Source organism: Toxorhynchites rutilus, chromosome 2, assembly GCF_029784135.1.
Source record: "Toxorhynchites rutilus septentrionalis strain SRP chromosome 2, ASM2978413v1, whole genome shotgun sequence".
Taxonomy (NCBI): Eukaryota; Metazoa; Arthropoda; class Insecta; order Diptera; family Culicidae; genus Toxorhynchites; species Toxorhynchites rutilus.
The window spans coordinates 124,744,551-124,765,802 of NC_073745.1; the positions used below are offsets into that span (position 1 = coordinate 124,744,551).

General features: G+C 36.2%; 1 protein-coding gene across 13 annotated transcripts in view; it reads left to right on the forward strand.

Annotated features, from left to right (window-relative positions):
- The window catches only part of LOC129767350 (disco-interacting protein 2), a 274,317-nt gene that overhangs the window by 223,349 nt on the left and 29,716 nt on the right, over positions 1-21,252 (forward strand). For 10 of the 13 annotated variants that reach the window (XM_055768109.1, XM_055768111.1, XM_055768110.1 and 7 more), the window contains exon 2: positions 884-4,159. The exons of the other annotated variants lie outside the window; for them this stretch is intronic. In XM_055768109.1, coding sequence (XP_055624084.1) covers positions 1,009-4,159 — 3,151 coding nt within the window. In that variant the 5' untranslated portion in view covers positions 884-1,008. The remainder of the gene's footprint in view (positions 1-883; positions 4,160-21,252) is intronic. 13 annotated transcript variants of the gene reach the window in all.

The window sequence follows — 21,252 nt, forward strand, 5'->3', positions numbered from 1 at the left end:
ACCCTATGCAAAATATCGGCTTAATCATTTACTAGTGTCGTACAACCGTCTAAGTTTAAATTTTTTGGGAACCGAAAAAATCGCTCAAGGGGAGGGAAGGGGTGTGCGTATAAAGTTTGTGCGTATCGAAGTTTTCGAAAAAAAATTGGTACCAATTGTCTTCAAATTGCATGAAACGTTGAGATTTACTGTTATTTTAAAGAAACATTTTTGGTCAAAAATTGACTTTTGACACTTGGTTGTTTTTTCGTCTGAAAAGTCGATTTTTGATAAAAAAAAAAATTAAATCTCGACGTTTCATGCAATTTGAAGACATTTGGCATCTTTTTTTTCGAAAACCTTGATTTCGAAATTCGAAGGTCATTTTTTCCATACATTCATTGGCACTATAATGCACATTTCCGGTGGACGTGTTTATAAATTTTGATTATTTTTTATTCTGCATTCGAAACGTCAGGTGCGAACACCTTTTTTTAATATGAAATCAACGAAGCTTACGTGTGATTCAACCATACTAAAATTACTGACAACTTCACCTGACAACATGAAAACCGATGCGATACTTCTTTTCATCTAGCCTCCAACAGATTTAAGAAAACGAAAAGTTCAAAAAAAGATCAGAATTGCGCCACGATGTGATTTTTTTCCTCCACAACACACTGTCGACTCTCCGAATCGATTCCGTTCTCAGATTCCACGTCGAGCAGAGGCTCTGAGTGTGAATGTAGGCAAAAAATTTATTTAAGAGTGTAAAACCATGAACTTATATAGCTAATAACGTCGAACCGTTCCGATAAAAACATGCTCGCCTGTGAACCACGCCCTGGTGTAGTTAAATATAACTAATTTCAAGCACGGAAGGTAATTTTAATTTCATTTCTAGACACCATGCGTGTAGAAGAACTGTGGCAACAATCAACTATGAGGTATAGAAACCAATGCCTCACTGTGGTGTGAGCGGCGCTGCGTTAGGGGAATGCGCGAACGCGTGGATACGCAGCAGCCAACATGAAGCCCATCACGTTTGAAGCGATTCGTAACTTGCTGAAGACGAAGAAAAAGCAAAAAGACAAATCAAGCATAGATCAGAGCTTCAAGCGAAGCGATTCCTTCAAGCGCATCAGTATCCGGAAAAGTTATCTGGAACGGGGCCGAAAGCGTAATGCCGCCGCTGCACTACGGAGTTCCACGAAAAATTTGGTCAATATCAATGAGTTCGAGGGTCAGGCAAAGGTAATAAAGCAGCCGGACAAGCTGACGAAATCAAGCAGTAGCAATGAGGCGGCCAGTAATGCGACAACAAAGGAGGCACCTTCTAGGCCTATCCATGAGCTCACGTTCGAGGAAAAACTGGAATCCAATGATGCCTCCCTCGATGAGAAGATCCGTGCGCTCCAGGAAATCAACGATCGGTATGTTAGTGAAAATCAAAACCTGGTTGAAAAAACCTGTGATGTTACCAAAAATGTCGAAAAGGCCAAAATTAAAAAACCACCGAGACCCTCGAAGCAAGGTTTCAGAAAGACCCGTGAAATCGAGGTACAAACGGTGAATCCAAGCGATCTCAAATCAGAAAGTACTGATTCCTATAACACGCTCACCTCCAATGATACCATCGAGTCGAATAGCCGTGCTAAAAATATTTCTCATGTAAATATCAACGCTTCGGAAATTATTCCCGAAGAGGATGAGAATCAAGCTATTAACCCGATCCATGAACCTGACCGACGCGAACAATCTTCAAGTCGGAAAGTGGATGATGCTGACGATAAATCCTTCTACAGCATAAGCACATTTACTATTGAGAGCAACACCCTGAACAACACCAACGCTTCTTCGAAGAAATCCTTTCGTAGTAGCTTCAGCACTTCGACTAGAACGAAGGAATTGCCCACCTTGGTAACCATTAAAACCTACTGCGAGCCGAACGCTTCCATTCAATCGATAACCCACGTTAACGAGAAGTACTTGGAGACCAGTTTCGATAGCTACACGGAGGACACTACCAGCCCGGTTGCGACGACGAAAGCGGAAGTGGTGAGTCGTCCAAAAACATCCAGTTTGAACAAAATTTCCATGAATCTCAACAAAGCCAGTCAAAACGGTTCGAAAACATCGTCACTCAAAGACATTCGGCCGAAAATCAACACCCAGACGTTCAAGATGATTCGAAGTAAATCGAGAGAGGGCATCGTCATTCGGATACCGGCGGTTGATGTGGACGCTGGTAGCCACGATAAAAAGGCTGATATGGGCGACAAAGAGTCGGATAATCTCAACCGTCAGCTCAGCAACGATTCGGCTCTCGATTTGATCGACATTGATATCAAGGTCGACGAGAAGGATATGCAGAGCCACACGATTGAGCTCAAAAATGCGAAAAATAAGTACAAAAAGAAAGCCAAGAAGGCGGCCGATAAAACGGCAACGCTCGACTTTGAGGATTGCAGGAACAGTACTTTCAAGAGTCACGAAAACTTCGCGCTTGAAAAAGCCGGAGGTCGCACCTCGAGGGACCGCCCCGAGCCAAAGTTCATCTTCCCGAGCAATTATTTCGAGGAGGAGAACAACATCTTCTATGAGCAAACGGTGTTCGACGATACGGAGGTTCCCTCTCCGGAGAACAGTATCCCGTACGCGTTGCGGATAAAGGAGAACCCGTTCACGAAGAACAAGGAATTTTATTCCATCAACACGGGCCGAATTTGGAAGCAATTGAATCTGGGTCAGGAGGAGGATCTTTCGATACTATCCGCAGCTCCACGTCTAGCCGTACCAAAGACCAAGAACGAATCGTTCAAATCGATGTCCTCCAGGGATTCGGGCTTCAGTTTGACTCTTACGAAGCCGAAGAATCTGTTCCGGAGGAAGTCGAAGAAGTCCACCTTGCTGCAGCGGAGAAAACCGAAACTTGCTGTCAGTCGAGATGGGTACTTCAAACGGGTGATGGTTGTTCAGAGGAACTCTTCGAAACGGAAGCGATCGCTGCGGAAGGCGCGGGTTCAGGGCAAAGACATATTCCGAGACTTGTACGACGAGAATTGGGTCAAGCTGGGGGATGAGTTCGGCGATGCACCGGTACCCGATTTCGCGCAAGATTTTGAGAATTTTTGCAACGATCGAAGATACAACCAGGAAATCCATGATCTCGAAGCGTTCTATGAAGAACATCTTAGAAGATTGAAGCATTACTATATCCAAAAGAAGAAGCTCAATGAGGCTGCGATTAAGGAGTTTTATCGGGACCACAACGGAGAGACTATTGAGGACGATAACGACTACTATGATTCGTTCATTGCGACCAAAAGTGAGACGATCCGTTTCAAGAACAACATCCAGAAGCGATACTTTCAGGAGAAGCAAGCCGAGGCTGCGATGGATTTCATGTTTCCACATCCGGACAAACGACGAAAAGGATGTAGCGGAGCGATAAAGCAGAAGGGTAAAGCGAAACGGCATCTATTTCACGAGGTGCGCGCATACGGAAGTCCATCGGAGCCGCCAATTTATGCGGAACATGACAAAACGAACGAATCCGAATTGACGCAAGATTTAAAATGCTCGCGATCGGCTGCAGCTTCCGGTAAAGCTGACACTAATTTTCAGCTGGTAGCGTCTCGGAAAATTAGTCGAAATTCGAGTGACATCAACAATGACAAGGAAGTTCAAGTGCAGCATACGATATCACTGGCGAACGTATTTCCTTCAGTTAATGGGAAAACGAATCCAAGTCAGGCGAGGAATGACGATGAAGAAGAAAAGGAAGAAGAGGAGGAAGAGGATGATGATGACGACGATGACGATGAGGAGTTCAGTGAAAATGAATTTCTAATTAATAGCATTGGTGAAAATTTGTATTGTGTTGGCTGTGACAAAGTGAACAGTGATTGCGAATGTTACGAAGAGTCGAACGAAACGGCCAATGGCAACAGTAATTATAACGATGACGAACAAGATGAAGAAAATCATGGGACAGGGGGAAGTGAGGAGTGTGGGGAGAACGAAACGGTTGATGATGACGATAAAAATTATTGCGATGTGTTTGATTATGATGAGTTCAATATAGTACATGTGAACCACAAGAAAAAAGTGAAAAGGAAAAAGTCCAAAAAGCGAATTCGCAAGAATCATTCGACCCTGAGGCGTGACTTCTACTGCGGTAAGTAGGCGGAATATTTGATATTCAGAATGTATTCAACGCATATTTTAAAAGGTAAACAACTGCTTGGTTATGCTTCATTTACGTAATTAGTGCGGTTCACACCTCACTCAACTGACAAATTTGTGCCATCTCGGATTGATCCACTAAAAATTTTATATCACGAAACGAACCTAATAATAGATGCGATTCCCCTCGCGGGTACAATTAGAGGCACGACCTTTATCAAAATGTCAAAGCCGCTGATTAATTCCGATAAATTTCAGACCCAAAGTCTTGCGCCTGTTGGCTGTAATCGGATCCCAGCCATCGGAACAATGGTAATCAACGTTCACCGTTATCTCGAGACGTCCCAACCGGTTGTTTGGTGGCCGGGGCCGCTCATGTTCGGTTTGCTGCCATCGGAGAAAACGAGGCAAACGAAAACGGTTGTATATTCTTCTCGGTTCGAAAGCAAGAAGCAAAAGAAAAAAACCAGAATCTCACGACCCGCCTCGTAAAGAAGGGCTCCGGGCTTCTTCTGGAAGTCTTTTGTTTCAACATTCCGAAGGTCTGGGTGAAGGTCTTCGTGCGCTGGACAGCCCAGAAGAACTTGTGTACACACTTGCTTGCAAAAACATTACGTAGCAATTAGGGGGCTGCTCCTAGAAATGACCAGTTCAACTTTCTCGTTGTGCTGAATTAATTATCAAGCCCCCCGGGGGCTTTTTCAATGCATAAAAGTGTGTAATAAGAAAATGTATCACCTTGGACATAATGAAGGGGCTTGTTGCAATGCATCTGCGGGGGAAAAGAGGATCAATCTACCTATAGATCCATTCTTGAACTTTTTCTCATTTCCGATGCACATTTTTCATGATTTTTGAACTCAACTAGCTCTCGAGTTATACGATTAATTATCCCTTCTTTGTCAATATAAATTCTTAGCCATTCTTTAACACTAGATTGCCCAAGCAAGTCACTTTGACTGCTTTTCAATTTCAATTAGAAAAATAATTATGACCAAAAACGTATTAATAAGTTGTACAAAAAGCACAACTTTTTTAGAAATTGTGTCATAATGTGTCCTAATTATTTTTCTAATTGAAATTAAAAAGTAGTCAAAATGACTTGCTTGGGCAATCTAGTGTTAAAGAATAGCTAAGAATTTATATTGACAAAGAAGGGATGCTTGGGAAATCTAGTGTTAAAATCGTACCTCCTACGAATAATTGGGGAAGGGTGAATAATTGGGGAACTAGCTGAAAATTCAGTTTTATGTGCTCGATAAGTTTTGGAGATCTTCAAATATGCATTAAAAATGATCTAACAAAAAGGCTAGACTAAAGTCACCTAGTAGGGCTTTTATTTTTTTTCATTTTTTCATGTCTAAAATAGCTTCCGGTGTTCGGGATGACCAATTCGGATTACGTTTTGAAAACCGCTCTGTTGATGCGTCCATGATATGTGATTGCACTTGCAAACTTAGTGGGAATCTGTTAATAGAAGAAGGAGGATATAATCAACTTGTTTTCAAAACAAAATGTTTGTCCTTTGTCGGTGGAGTGTTCGTCTTATCCGACTTGATTAGTATTTTATTTTCGTCAATATTTTTGGAAGGGAAGCGATGGTGAAACAATCACGTAACGTAAAATGCCCCAAAAATTATTCGATAACAATGAAAACCTTATTTTTTGCAGAAGAAAATTAACATCGAGCTGCTCTTTGTAGATTCCTGTTTTTTTTTATTTATAATTTAAACAGAAAGCCAGCTAGGTGGACACAGTAAGTGTCAAACGTATTGATACACTGTATTGAAAGTTTGTACATCATTAAAATTTGAAATAAAAATGTAATTTACAGGGGTGTCCGTCTTCCCTACTTTGTCCGTCTTTTCCCTACAAATGAATATCCGAGGTACTTCGAATCCCTTCAATGATTCCATCTTTATGTCACCATTGTCGGTAAATCGTCATTAATTCATTGTTTCACTCCTGCCTCGGGAAACGGAAAAGATCACAGATGACCATATCGGGCAAATACGATGAATTTGGCATCTTTATGGTATTTTCAAGCATGAATAAACGCACCTCGCTAAAACTTCATTGGTAACGATATCGCCACTGCGCCAATCTATCCTAATGGTATTACTGTTTGTAGAAAATGCGTCAAATTGTGTAAAATGAGATTTTTTCTCGTAGAAACAAAATATATATATGCTTGTTTTAGAACATTCTATATTGAGATTTTTCTCGTTTCAATATATGCTTATGCTTTATATCATCCATACTCAACCTGCAGCCCACCGGGCTCTTCTGGTTGGCCCGATTGGCCCGTTACCATTTCGTATGTTTAAAAATCACGAAAACATAAGAAATCATCTTGGAAACATGAGCAGAGGGCAATGGAGTATGACACATTACACATTTACACATCAAACAATGTTAATATTGTTGACGTTAGTGAATAAAAATGAAAATATGGATATGAAAATATGAATATGAAATAATTACCTATTTTTTTATGTAAGATTATGTCTTTCAGTAATGGTACCAAATCAGAAAATAGGTCACATTTTTTTTATGAAATATTTCTAACGTCCATAATTATTATAGCTCTGAATGTATTTTTATGGTTTGCCTTCCAATCAAATCGAAAATTTTCTAATTTTTTTTCGGTACGTTATACATTATGGTTCTCTAACCCATAAATGATTGAAGTTAAAGAAAATTTGAAGAAGACACATTTCCCTATCATGTTCTCATAGCCAAGGTATAACAATTAAATAACAGTGCTAATCAGACGGGCGTGAATTGTTCAATTGTTGTTACCGGATTAGAATTGGCGTAAGGTATTTTTCAGCGTTGAGATTGGGCTCTTCGGTGGAAAACTTAAGGTGAACATTTGTTTCGATGCTCCGCCGCCCCCACACTATAGATTTAAGTTTAGTTTTCCATTTTAGTCTTTTTCAAGACTAGAGGCGAACAAACTGATGAAAAAGCCTCTTTAATTCTGGAAATCATCATCATCATCATTCAAGTCATCTCGCTCTAGCTATCAGACAGCATTCTATCTTAATACTGATGTCACACGCAGCGGTTATGCTCGATTCTGAGAAAGAGTGAAAGATAGATATCGCACAGTATGGTGCAATTTTGTTCGGTGGGGACACCGCGTCGATTTGCATGCCGGTGAAGAGTGCCTCTGTATTTTTGCATCACTTCATATTTGAATCTGTACGGGGTGAAAGTTTGAAATTTCTAAAACGAGAGCATTGCGTTTGGGGTGGAGTGTGAATCACTAAATTCGAAAAATAAAAGGTGTGTTTACTTATTGACTAAAAACTTGTTTCAATAGTTCAAATCTGCTTTGAAATCAAACTATTGGAAACACAAACTGAAATATTATCGCCTGGAGCCGCATTATGCGTAGTACGAGAAAAATGCATACAATTCACACTGAGTGCGTTACGTGTATTGTTCTCGAATGAATGAATGAAAAACAAGAATGAATCATGAATCATCCATCTTCAGCTGCACCTACAAAACAACGGAAGCTCATCGGTCCTTTTCAGGGCCACTATAACTTTCTACCAAATATTTATTTCTACTCTTTCATTTTTATTTTTGGCTGAAAGAAGCGTTTGAGAATTCAAGAGTGTGTTTGGATTTATTGGTGTTTTGAATTATAGAGTTTTTGAGATTTCTCAGTTAATCCGCCTCTACCCTTGAAAAAAACCTATTTGAAAAACTAAACTAAATAACTAGACCTTGAGAACTATCATTTGGAAAGCCTTGCTGCCGTCTGATCGCTAGTAGGATGACTGATAAATCGTGAATAACTTGTTTGTGATTTTTTGTCGATCCGCTTCCGGATTGAGAGTGACGTAAAATATTTTTCAGCTTGAGAGTTGTGCTTTTCGGTGAAAATCTTTAGATGATTTGGTTCGGGTTTTATGTAACCGTTCTGCGTTGGAGGTGTAATTTAGCTGAGAGATGTTGAAAAACTACTTAGATATTCAAGAAGTTCAGGATTTCAGATTCAGTGTTCTAGACAGCGAGCAATCAACAGTACATGTTAATGCTCAATTTGTTTCGCGAAACGTTCGCGCTCCTCACTCAGCGAAAGCGTTCATTTGTCGGCATTTGTCATTGCTATCAAATATTTGTATCGAAGAAGTTTATTATGAAATTTATTTCATGTTTGTTCTCGCCATCTCGCCAATAATTTCGTAGTTCTATTGACAATGCGGTTGTGTCTTCTTTATCTATTATTTTTTGTGGCCCGCGACACCATGACTAACACGTATTTGTGGCCCATATGGTTGAGTACCGCTGCTCTATATGGAGCTACAACTTTCGGCCATCTTTTCGGCAAATTATCGACTCATTTCCTGAAGAAATCGAAATCGGAAAATCGATTCTCCATGTTCCACGTTTTTCTAATTCCATTTCACCATCAGAATCTTCATTCTAGAATTTTCCATCGCCAACTACTGCTTTTTCCTATCTTTCTGGCAGAGCACAAATACCGTTGCGGTGAAAATCTTCGTATTTTGTGGCTATAACCATTTTCTATGTCTTCATATAAGCGGAACTGCGGATCAGTTTCACTATTTGCCATTGAACGGAACAAGGAACAATCGAACGGTGTAGAATCTGGTGAATATGGTAGATTTGTTTGGATTTGAGGACTTCCCAGTTGAGTACTTTCAAGTAGGTTTAAGGGGGCCCCCTGTCTGGAAAGTCGGAAAATAATGAATGTTCGTGGATTTTTTTTCGGATGTTGCGAAGTGAAGTGTTCGGATATTTTGGTTATTATTTAAGAGGGTATTCTAGTGTAGGGACACGAATTCCGGACGTTTTTTCGAGCCGTATAAATAAAACAAAGAATGTTTTTACTACCCATTATATCATTATTTGTTCATCTATCTTTTGACAATAAAACAAAAATGGAACGAAGAAAAAATATTCATAACTTGAGAGCGGTTAAAAAAAGATAGGGTTAAAAAAAAAAGTTGTGCCATGGCGTACACGATTCCAGTCCTTCTGGTTATCTGATACAAAAAAAAATCGAACAGATTCTCAATCAGTAAAGATACCGCTATCGCATGAACCGCGGACAAGTCAAAAATAGGTTATTTGACAAAAAAAGCGGCCGTTTGAAAAACAAAATCTGGTTTAAAACGCTTTTTTTATGTTTCCCGATTTTTTTTTAAATAGTTTATTTAAAAAAAATATTATTTTTAGAGGTTCATAGAGAGATGCATACAGATTGTATTCATATAAATTCCACATAAATCGGTTCAGTAGAATATCGTGTACGCCAGTTTGAAAAAAAAACGCGTTTGAAGTTTATTGTTATGGCCGTACCAGGTTAGATACCGCATCACTAAAATAGCTCTAACTCGGTAAATAATCGGATTTCCGAGAAGTCCTAGGGTATTTTCTTAAATGACTAAACTAAACAAATATGAAAGAAAAAAAGTGATTTTTTTTCAAATTTCTAGACTAGAAAAATGAGTTATTTTTAATAAAAAATCGCTGCTTAGAAGCATAAAAGTTTATTTTACTAATTTCATTTTAACGCATGTTCGAATTTCGAACAAAGTTTTTACATTGTCAAACATTTGTTAGCTGATTGTTTCGGTTTGATTTCAAAACGACATTTTGCTTGCCTGTTTTGTGATTTGTTTGTTTTGTTGGATAGAGAGTGCAATTACGACGATTTTGACGACAAAAACATCGAGGTCCTTGAAGAATATATTTTGGTAAACAATGGTAAGTTGAGTTTTTTCATTGTTACTAAAAATACTAATTTGCAATCTTAAATTTACAGTCGGATTGTTTATTTGAGAAATCGATCAGAAGCGGTAAACGCGGAATTGGAAAAATCATTGATCAGATAGTCGATTCCCAGCAACCGGAAGGCAGCGACCGCGGCAGAAAGGGAAAGAACCAATCCAAGCAAAAAGAAACAGATGTTGTGTTTGCGGATGTGCTGGAGGAAGACCGCTGTTAAAGAAAAAACTGAAACCAATCTAAAATTTAAGTAATAAAGAGGGAATTCGGGATCGCCAACATAACGCAGGAAATTTTGTTTTTTTTGCATATTCTACAACTCTCCACATCTGGTTTCTCCATAGTTGTGTAGAAAGGTTACTGTATTGCTAAAAAATAACATTTCTCGACTAAAGGCGGTTTTATATTATCCAGCACGTAGCATAAACGGCACGTACCGACAGGGGCAGACAAATACATGATGTATTTATATTATCAGGCATAGCAACTTTTCTGTACGGACCGGCAGCGCATACGGTGCGGAGAAATTTGCTTTCGGAGCGAGAGAGTTAATTCGCGTTGACAAGCGTAGCTTCTGGTGATTGAACCGATGCCGTACCGAAGAGCGACGAACGCACCCATACCACGAACTTCGACGTTTGATTTGTATGTATGGTGCTATTCGCCCGTGTAGTTCGTGCCCGAAACCGGCAAAATATTCTTTTCGAGAATTCCTTCATGCATTTGTCTGAAATGTGCTGTGTATGCCCGGAGCCGTTCCGCTATATATATACGCATACGTATTTGAAACACACGCAATTATATTTGTCTTGCATGAAACGTGCCGTGCCGGTTACGCTACGTGCCTGATAGTATAATATTACCTTAAACCTGTACAGCTGCTTAAAATTGTCGTCATCTCCTCCTTTGCGTAGTTTGTAAGTTTTGTTAATCCAATTTTTGCAGATTCAGTATCAATGCCTCAAACTAGTGAAAAAGGAATGTTTGGCGCTTCAAAGTATATTTTTAACTTATTTTACTTTAAGCGCAAGATACCAGCATTAAACATAAATCGAATATGATATCAAAACGAATTAAAGTGTTTTCAAACGTAAAGTATGCTCATGAGCAAACTTGATAATTACGAAGTAAATGCCTGATAAATGCTGTTTTATTCATACGAAATCGAGTAAACTTTCATTTTCGAAAAGTAAAGACTTAGTTGTTTTTTTCATTCATACCAAACATAGAAAAAATTCAATCTAACTGCTCGACTGCTCGATTCAGGTAAAGTAAAGTTGAATTTTGATTTTTATTCATATGGCTTAATGTGGATAAAGGAAATATTACAATTTAAGCTCCGATCATTTTTAACTTTTTGGGAAAAATAATCCATTCGCGATTTTAAATCACAGTCTCGATCCAGGTAGGGAACAGATAACATTCTTTCCTAATCCTGTGATTAATCAGTCTGTCTCACCTGTGAAAAAGACGGTCGCATTTTGGACAAAGTCACCTTTAATATTTATTATTTGGGTCTCCCGCCACGATGCGATTGAGAAAACCATTCCGTTTTCGCCGTTGGAGCAGTTTTTCTCAGATAGAAAAACGACGCTTAACGCGTCCCTTGGCTTCAGATCATAATGAATCCTAGTTTCTCGTTTTTGAATCATTCCTAAAGTAAGTAATCGCTTTGGAAGTGGTTTGACGCGAATCTTCTAAATGCTTCCTACGTTTGGTAGCAATCCTCATCGAATAATTTCTTCAGCTCAACGTCTTCGTTTTTTTTTACGCAGGACTATGTCTAACAGGACTATATTATGGGGTAGGGGTAGAATGAAAATTTAAACACTGAACATGTAGGAAATAATTAAAAATTTCGAACGCCTATAACTCGACCATTTCTTAATAGATCGCAAAGCTGCTTGCATCAAATATGGTTTTGATGGCTGTGTTAGGAAACACATTTCGGTGGGAAAAAAGCTTCCCCACTTTATTTTATTTTTTATTTTTAGGCAGACTTATCTCACTTCTTAACTAGGCGAACCTAGCCAGAATTTTCACCTGTCCCCGGGCTTCTGAATGCCAAAGGGGGACTAGGCTCTGCGGAATGCACGTATCTGCATGCTCGTGCTGTTTTAGTCCTGACCGAGAAATTGTCGGACAATCGCGCAGGTGCTAAGGATGACCGACTTTTGGATGTCGGCCAATTCCTTCTCCATGTTCAACACCTTTAGCGCTTCCAGAAGAGTCTTCGGGACAATTCCAGTTCCAGAGAGAACGACTGGAACAATTCTTGGGACCTCCCTTAGCCCCCACAGTTCCTTGAGCTCCACGGCCAATGGTCGGTACTTACAGATTTTGCGACCGTGGGTCTCCTCCAGATTCTGGTTCAGTGGAATAGCGACATCGATGATGGTGACTTTGCGGTCGCTCTTGTCGTAAACCATTATATCTGGGCGGTTGTGGTGGATCGAGAGGTCGATCAGAACAGTGCGATCCCAGTACAGCTTGAAACGGTAATTTTCCAGGACAGGTTAATAATCATGATTTTCATTAATGCGAACTTTATACTTGTTTGAATGCATTTGTTAATTATACTACGACATCGATTTTTTTCAGTAAATTTTGAAAGTTGAAATGGATTCTCTATACTTAAAAAATCGACGTTGTTAATGAGCTTTCACTTAATACACAGAACGTTTCAGTGAGATCTTTTGCCACATCAATATATCTTTGACCTGATGAAAATAACTCTTTCGTCTTCGATTATGAATATTTCATTGAATAATATTCGCACAACAAATTGAAAGGTCGTTTCGAAAACTTGAAAAAAAAATATATGAGAGGTTTTTATTGCCTTGACAAAACATACCCCTCCGTAGTTCTACACTCGACAAAAATTAGAGGAACAGAATGCGAAGTCGGAAATTTTAAGTGATTTTTGACATGCTGTAACTTCGTGAAAAATAAACGCATATCGATGGGAGTAGCATCATTTTGAAGCTGCAACTTTCAGGTATTAGAATATTTTTCGTACATACAATATCGGCAACAATATCGGAAAAAAAAATGAAAAATCGATTTTTCTTTATTTTTTCAAGAATATTCTGGACTAACACAATTTTTTGCCAAACAACTCAACAGCAAATCCAATTAACCTCATCAATCAGATTTTTTCTGGTTTCGAGAACGTTCCTGTAGGATCTTCCCACACAGAGATATTTCAGTTTGAATGAAAAATCACCCCTTCGTCTTTGATGATGAATAATTCAATAAACAACCATCGCACCGCAAATCGAAAGGCAGTTTTGAAAACTCCAATTAATTTGGAACAAGGATAATTTGTTACTTTGACGCAAAAAAAATATATTTATATTTTTTGCATCGATTTAACAAAAGTGCCAAAAACAGGATTTTCATAGTGCTTTACAAAATTCACTGTAGTTCTGCAAATATCGCAGTAAGTTCTAATGTTTGCAGACAAATTTTTAGTCTAGTGAATTCCCTATACATTTGTGAACGCTTCTTATTGATACGTTCAACCGTTTTTTCTAGCCGATTTCTCAAAGTTTGGAAAAATTAGAGGAGCATTTAATCGCAAATCGTACCAGAAGTATAAAATCGTACACGACTGTCAGAATGAACGATTCGTAACTTTCGTTTTTATGAGTTTGTGGGTGAATAGTGCGTGTATGTGTGGAAATGCGTATGAATATGTGTGAGTATCATCACTCCTTACAATTTTTGTACACACAAATGCATGAAAACGAAAGTTACGAATCGTTCGTTCTGAGAGTCGCGTAGGATTTTGTACTTCTGATACGGTTGCGATCAAATGCTCCTCTAATTTACTCCAAACTTTGAAAAATCTGAACGAATCAATATGAAATGTTCACAGATGTTTAGGGAATATACTAGGCTAAAAATTTGCCTGCCAACTTTAGAACTTACTACGATATTTGCAGAACTACAGTGAATTTTGTAAAGCACTATAAAAATCCTGTTTTTGGCATTTTTGTTAAATCGATGCAAAAAATATAATTTTTTTCTGTGTCAAAGCAACAAATTATCCTTGTGCGAAATTTATTGGAGTTTTCAAAACTACCTTTCGAATTGCGGTGCGATGGTTGTTTATGGAATTATTCATCATCAAAGACGAAGGGGTGATTTTTCATTCAAACTGAAATAACAGTGAATTTTGTAAAGCACTATGTAAATCCTGTTTTTGGCACATTTTGAAATCGATGCAAAAAAAATTAATAATTTTTATTCTTCAAAGTAACAAATTATCATTGTGAAAAATTTTATTGGAGTTTTCAAAACTGCCTTTCGATTTGCGGTGCGATGGTTGTTCATTGAATTATTCATCATCAAGGACGAGAAGGTGATTTTTCATTCAAACTGAAGTATCTCAGTGTGGGAAGGTACTACAGGAACGTTGTTGTAAAAATATGTACGTAAAATATTCTAATACCTGAAATTTGTAGCTTCAAAATGATGCGCCTTCCATCGATATGCGATGATTTCTTACGAAGATACAGCATGCCAAAAATCACTCAAAATTTTCGACTTCGCAATCTGTTCCTGTATTTTTTTTGTCGAGTGTATATTACCACATTCTAGACATTTCAAATTGCGTATCAATGTGCGATCATTATTCCGTGTAATTCTTACAATCAAAGACAAGGATTTTTTTTCATTCAATAAAAAATATGTATTTAGTAAATGGTCGCCATGGGAATCAAATAGGATCAATTGTATTTGGATTTGTTATTGTTTTGATTAGAAATACATTTTTTTAGTCTAAAAAACTAAAAAAAAGGAAAACTATATTTTTTTCTATCCAGATATTTTTGAACAGTCCACGGATCCAAGTAAGGTTGATGCCTTTAAAAATCGCATTAAGATACGGAATTAAATACTCAATATTACTTCTAAAGTGTATATGAAGTGTACGTTTCAATTGTCCTAGAATGATAAGTTGGAGGTTGATGAATACCTGGTCTAAGTTAGGAAAATCACGTCGCGTACCCATCCGTATATGTTTTCGTTGAGAATAATCCTTTAGAGGCCTCCGATCTATATCTTCGAACATTTCTTTAATCAAAATACGAAGGCAGACGATCTTGAAAGAGCGCGTATAACATTCACTGGAGATCAGCAACACATAATCGGCGTAAGGGGCATGACGTGGAGAACACAGGTGCAGCGATTTCATATAACAAATTCTACAAATTAAAACAAAAAACTAAAAATAGAAGTAGTGTTTTTTGTTTATAAAAAATTGAAATGAAATGGTAGTTTTTCTTTGGAAAACTAAATAATAAAATGTTATCGAGCTTCGGAACCTTAAAACGAAGGTTTCTATTTTTTTCATATACGATTTGATACCTTACGGAAAAAATGTTATGAAACATTTTCCGACTATAGCTGGTATCGCAAGCACTCATCCAGCTTCTGTAGAATCAGTTATCATGAATGATATCGTATCATTCGGATGCGCTGATCAGTTATGCATTAGATAACCCCGCAGGCAACCGATAACGTAAATTAGTTCAATTGCCGGCCAAGTGCTTCGTTTATTTCGTATCATTTCTGGCACAAAACGCCCAACCCGGATTTCAGGCCAATTATCAGATGAGTAAACGCTCGAAGCAGAGCAGCGCCGCGCGTTCGTTCATTCAAAACGTGTTTTGCTGTTGGCGCTCAGCTGGAAAAATAAGTGCCAAGCGTGTGTACAAATAATAAATGCGTCTTTGTTTTCCCACTTTCCCATGGTGATCATTATGTGCGTAACCTTGCATTGTTTACAAATAACGACGCTTGGTAATATCGCTACCGATTTTTTGTGAGCTGACTGAAAGATCTTGTTTGAGGAAGGAGATGATGAGCAATGCACCCAAATTTGATCTCGTAATGTCTCTGATTATTGTGTATCATTGCAGTTCATAAAATCAAATGCGCTCTTTGGGGGTGACAATCACCTGATAGATTAATTTTTGGTTCCGGTTGTGGTTCCAGAAAAGTGATGTTAATTGATTACTATATTGTAAACAATATGTTCAACTTACATTGAGTTGAAGTAAAATAGTTCATCATTATTATAAAAAAAACTATGTCAATTTAGATTGTAGTTATTTCAGTGGTTTCTAAAAATAGCACTTGTTGTAAATACGTGTTCATAAGTTTTTCCATCTGCAAATAGAACAGTAGAAATATGGGCCAGTGTGAATTCATCAGAAACTTCATCTCTTGAAAGCATGATGTTATAGTTTGTGGAGTATTTTCAAGAATAACCCATATTTTAAATGACTCTATAAAATGATCAAAGTGTTTGTTGCCCATGTCAGTTACGTGTCAACTTGAGATAGTCTTCTGCAACGATTGATTCTTATTCGAACTCTGATTTTGAATCCCATTGAAAGTAATAATCCACCCACGGTTCCGAATTGAGTTCGAAACACATGAAACCCCATCAAACGTCTCCAATAATCACCAAATAAATATTCACGTATATCATATGCTGTACCTTCGAGGGTTCGCATATAAAATCAGAACACAGAATAAAATCCATAATTTGCAAGTAAAATATGTTGAGAGGATAGGCAATATCTCGGGAACCAAGCCTGCCTGTGTATGCTGTTGCTGTGATCCGCTATGATTCATTCATCATCATTACGATTGAAAGCGATCTCTTTAGTGGAATTCAATTGTTTCCTACATTATAATTTTTAATTTATCTATTCACCGTCGTGTCAGATTTTACGGGTAAGCGTAATATAGGAAGGCCGTAACAAGTCTTGCGAAATAGCGGAAGGTGGCACCCACATAACTGAATAATTCAATCAACGACTCATATGATTTTTGGTTGCATAAATCAATTGTATATTGAATTGAACAATTCAAAGAATGTGAAACTGAGAATAAATAAATCCCAAATTAATCAATCATTCAGCTGTTATGAATCATTTATAGGACTAGTTATGCAGATTCAAATATAAGGACCCTAACTTAATTTCGTTCAGCAAATTTTAGACCCTAATGCAAACAGTTTTAGTAGTCTTCACTAATGTACCTGGTACATTTTTCATAGTGTTGACATTTCTTGATAACATTCAATCAGGACGTAGAAACATTTGCAATGAAGCATTTTTTCAACAAAACTTATGTAGCTTTTGTAGTAGAAGATCATCGATTACCTGAAAAAGGTAATGGTGGTCAAACTCTTTCATGACAAATCACGCTCAGGACTACAAAAAAATCTGGACAATGAATTGTTAGCGATAATGCATGAGAGCCAAGCTCAAATGTTAGAAGAACTTCGAAAAGGGTCTTTCACAACCGTTTCAATATTACAGTTTCACCAGACAAAAAAGTGAACCTAAGACAAGTCGCATTCAGAACAGAACATTCCCTTTCACAATGTAATACTTATGTTTGGTGAGATCTGCATAAAGTGCTGCACTACGAGCTGAAGGAATTGTTAGTGCCGTCAAACGTCAAATGAACAAATTTAATAATGATCAACAATAGCGAATAGTGAAAATGAAAGTCTTAAAATTTGAAATCCTGAGATCCAACATCCATAAATCTAAAATCCAAATATTGAAAATAAAAAAAATAAATCTGAAATGCAAAGGTAGAATCCAAAAAACTAAATTCTTAATATATTCTAAAACATGAAATCTAAAAATCTAAATTTTAAGAATCCAGAAATGTTGAATTAGAAAACTAAAACTCCAAGAAAAATAAATACTCTGAAAATCGTAAATTGGGAGTCTAACATGTTAAAATTCTAGATCCTAAAGTCCATGAAACATAAAATCCGAAAATTTCATCATTCCAAATCCAGAAATTTTAAATTCATGATTTTGAAGCCAAATATTAGGAATAACAAAATGAAAATGTGAAATGCAACCCAAGAATCTTAAATCCAAGAAAAATATAAAAATCCAGAAATTAAATTTCCAACAATCCAAAAATCTGTGATCTCGCGCTCCCAAAATTCAAAAATTGAACATTTAACACGTAAAAATCTAAAATCCAGCAATCTATAGTCTTGAAAAAATTAAAAAAAAACAAATCAAGAAATTTCAAATCCAAAAACCAAAGGTATTCGAAATCTCAATTCTAAAAATCTAAATCTGAAAAACCGAAAATAGAAATATAATATAATATACCTAAAATCTAAAATCCGAAAATCTACAAATTTTTAATTCATAAATTTAAAATCCAAAAATAATCCGAAATAAAGAAATACATAAACTTCAAATATACAAATCAAAAACCTGAATGTTATAAAAATTATGTCCAAAACTTGTAAATCTTACATATAAGAATTCAAAACCCAACCCAAAACAAAAAATCTAAAAATTCTAAAATTCAAATAGAAGAATCTAGAATAGAAAAATACAAAAACTTAAGGTAAAGGAAAATCCTGAAATGTAAAATTCTAAAAAATGAAAACCGAAAATCTAAAATTAGAAAATTTAGAAACAAGATGTTTCTAAAATTCAAAAGTAGGAAATCTAGGATGTAAAAATTTTAAATCCATTAATACAAAATCACTAAAACTGAAAATCAGTATGTCAGAAAATTGGAAATCCATAAACTTTAAACCTAAAATCAGAAATCGAAAAATTAAAAAAAAATGATGAAAAAATTGAAAGCAAAAATTGCAAAAAATTAAATTCTGAAATTTTAAATACAAAAGTTCAGAAAACTTGTATCATATATTCAAAATATAAAACTTAAACATGTACCCGAAAACACATCAAATCCCCAAATTAAGGAATTTCCGAAAAAAATCAAATCCAAAAATCTGAAATCGAAAAATACAAAATTTAAAAAACAAAAATTAAAAAACAAAAATTAAAAAATACCAAAATAAAAAAATGCAAATTAAATTTGCAAAAATTTCAAAGCACAAAAAAACGAAAATGGATTTTTTTGAAATCCAAGAATCTAGAACTTAACGCTCCAAAAATCCAAAAATATAAATACCTAATTCATGATATTCAATAAACTATGAATGGATTCCAAAAATCTGAAACCAAAAATAAAAAAAATTGAACCTTCATCGAACAAAATTTTACATAAAACTCGAAGATTAAAAAGTCTGAAAATTGTATTAGGTGTACCGGTAAGTTTCTTCGGTTTTACAACAGATGGCGTAACTTGATCATTATTCCAGTGAATCAAATTTCCAGGCATTCGTTGGAAAACTACTGTCATTGCGCGTCTTTTTCAGTAGATGTCAAAAAGTTGAAGCGTAAACAACATAGTTTTTTGCCACTTCGAATATGTCGAATTTCGTACCAACGAGAGTGTTTTTGCGGGGAGTGTTACTTCATAACTTCAATATGAAGAAAAAAGCTGCATTTTAAAATCGCATTTTGGTGGAAGTTTATGGTGACCATGCTCCAACTGAGTTAACGTGTCAGACGAGCTTTGCACGGTTTAAAAGTGGTGATTTTCAACATGGAAGACAAAGAACGTTCCGGGCCGCCAAAAATGTTTGAAGATGTAGAATTGGAGACTTTTCTCAATCAAGATCCGTCACAAACGCGAAATTGGTGTACTCCTATTATTACACCAATAACCCAAATAAAAACAACACTTCGAATACCCTAAAAATTTAATAACGTACATATAAAACTTTGAAAACCAAAAATCCAAAATTGAAAAATATCAAAATTTGTAAAAAAAACTTCAGGACAAAATTGCAAAAATTTTAAACCACAAAAAAACAAAAATGGCTTTTTTTTGAAATTCTAAAAACCTAGAACTTCACGCTCCAAAAATATAGAATCCCTTATACATGTATAGTGCGGACTCGATTATATACAGTTTCTGAACTCTTCCCACTGTATATAATCGAATCCAAAAATTTAAGATCCAGTGCTCCAAAAATCGGAAAAATTTAATGTATGAAATGCAAAATTTGAAAATCCAAAATTTTGGAACCGAAAAATACAAAAATTTCGAATCAAAAAACTAAAAATCATTTTTTCCAAAAATTTCAATGTAGAGTCCGGAAACATAAAACCCAACATATGAACATTAAATTCTAAAATCTAAAAGTCATAAATCCATATATCAAAATCCAAAGATCTGGAAACGAAAAATACAAAAATTTTAAATCGAAAACCGCAAATTGTAAAATAAATACTCCATAATATCTGAAGTCCGAAACATAAAATTTTAAATTCCAATACAGGTCGAACTCGATTATATATTGACTTTCTGATTTTATGTCAAAGATTTTTTATGAAAGGATTTTTAATTTTTACTAGAAATTAAACGGATATCCGGTAAAATTTAATGTAACTACCGGTAACTATCCGGTGGACAATATTCAAAAAATATTCAAGTTAATACAAAAACATTATCGCGCCGTGTTATTTTTATCAAAATTTCGTCAGTATATAATGAGCACGTAAAGAAGAAAAAGTAATTTTCTTCGGTATTTGATTTTTTGTTTTATACAATCAAGAGCTTTCTGTTCTCATTCTGCGTGACTTTTACAATGATTGATTGTAACTTGTAACTTGTGCTTGTAACACGGCGCGTTCTTTTTGTATTTTTTTTTCCAAAAACGTTTATAAATCAGACTCAATTACTTATTATCTAACGTTTACAGAGTCAAATTTCACCTTAAAATATAACTTATTTTCTATGGATTAAGACTAACAATTTAATAATAACTAAATCTAACACTAGATTAATTGAATCGGATTAGGATTTAGGACTAGGATGGAGCGAGTGAGGTAGTTTGGTTTGATGAGGAGGGAAGGAATCAAACAGAGATATCATTCGTTCTTTTTGTAGGCATTAATAGAATGATATTGGGTTGGGGAAAAAGAAATGTCGTATATTGTCAATATATGACAACACTTAAACATATCTTGTGTTGTACTTACGTATCGGGTCATACTATACGGCTATTTAAAGACGACAATCTGTGCTACAAGTGTCGTTGGAGGCGATCTGGCGTAGTGGTAATATCCATGCCTCTCACGCTAAAGGTCACGAGTTCAATTCTCACTCCCGACATTCTTCCAAAAATGGAAGTAAAAAGTGACGAACCAGCCAAATGAGTTGAAAATCACTATAATACAGATAAAACAAATACAAGTGTCGTTTTGACAGTGTGATGGTTCATTTCAGTCTCAAGTGAAATGAAATTGCCTTCTAAATGGCAACAAATTTGCGAACAAAACGACGCATATTTGACTTAAATTGGATAATAAAGTATGTTAAATAAAGCGTCAAATTTCGATCAGAAATACGACATTTCTTTTTCACAACCCTGTATATAGGGTATTTATT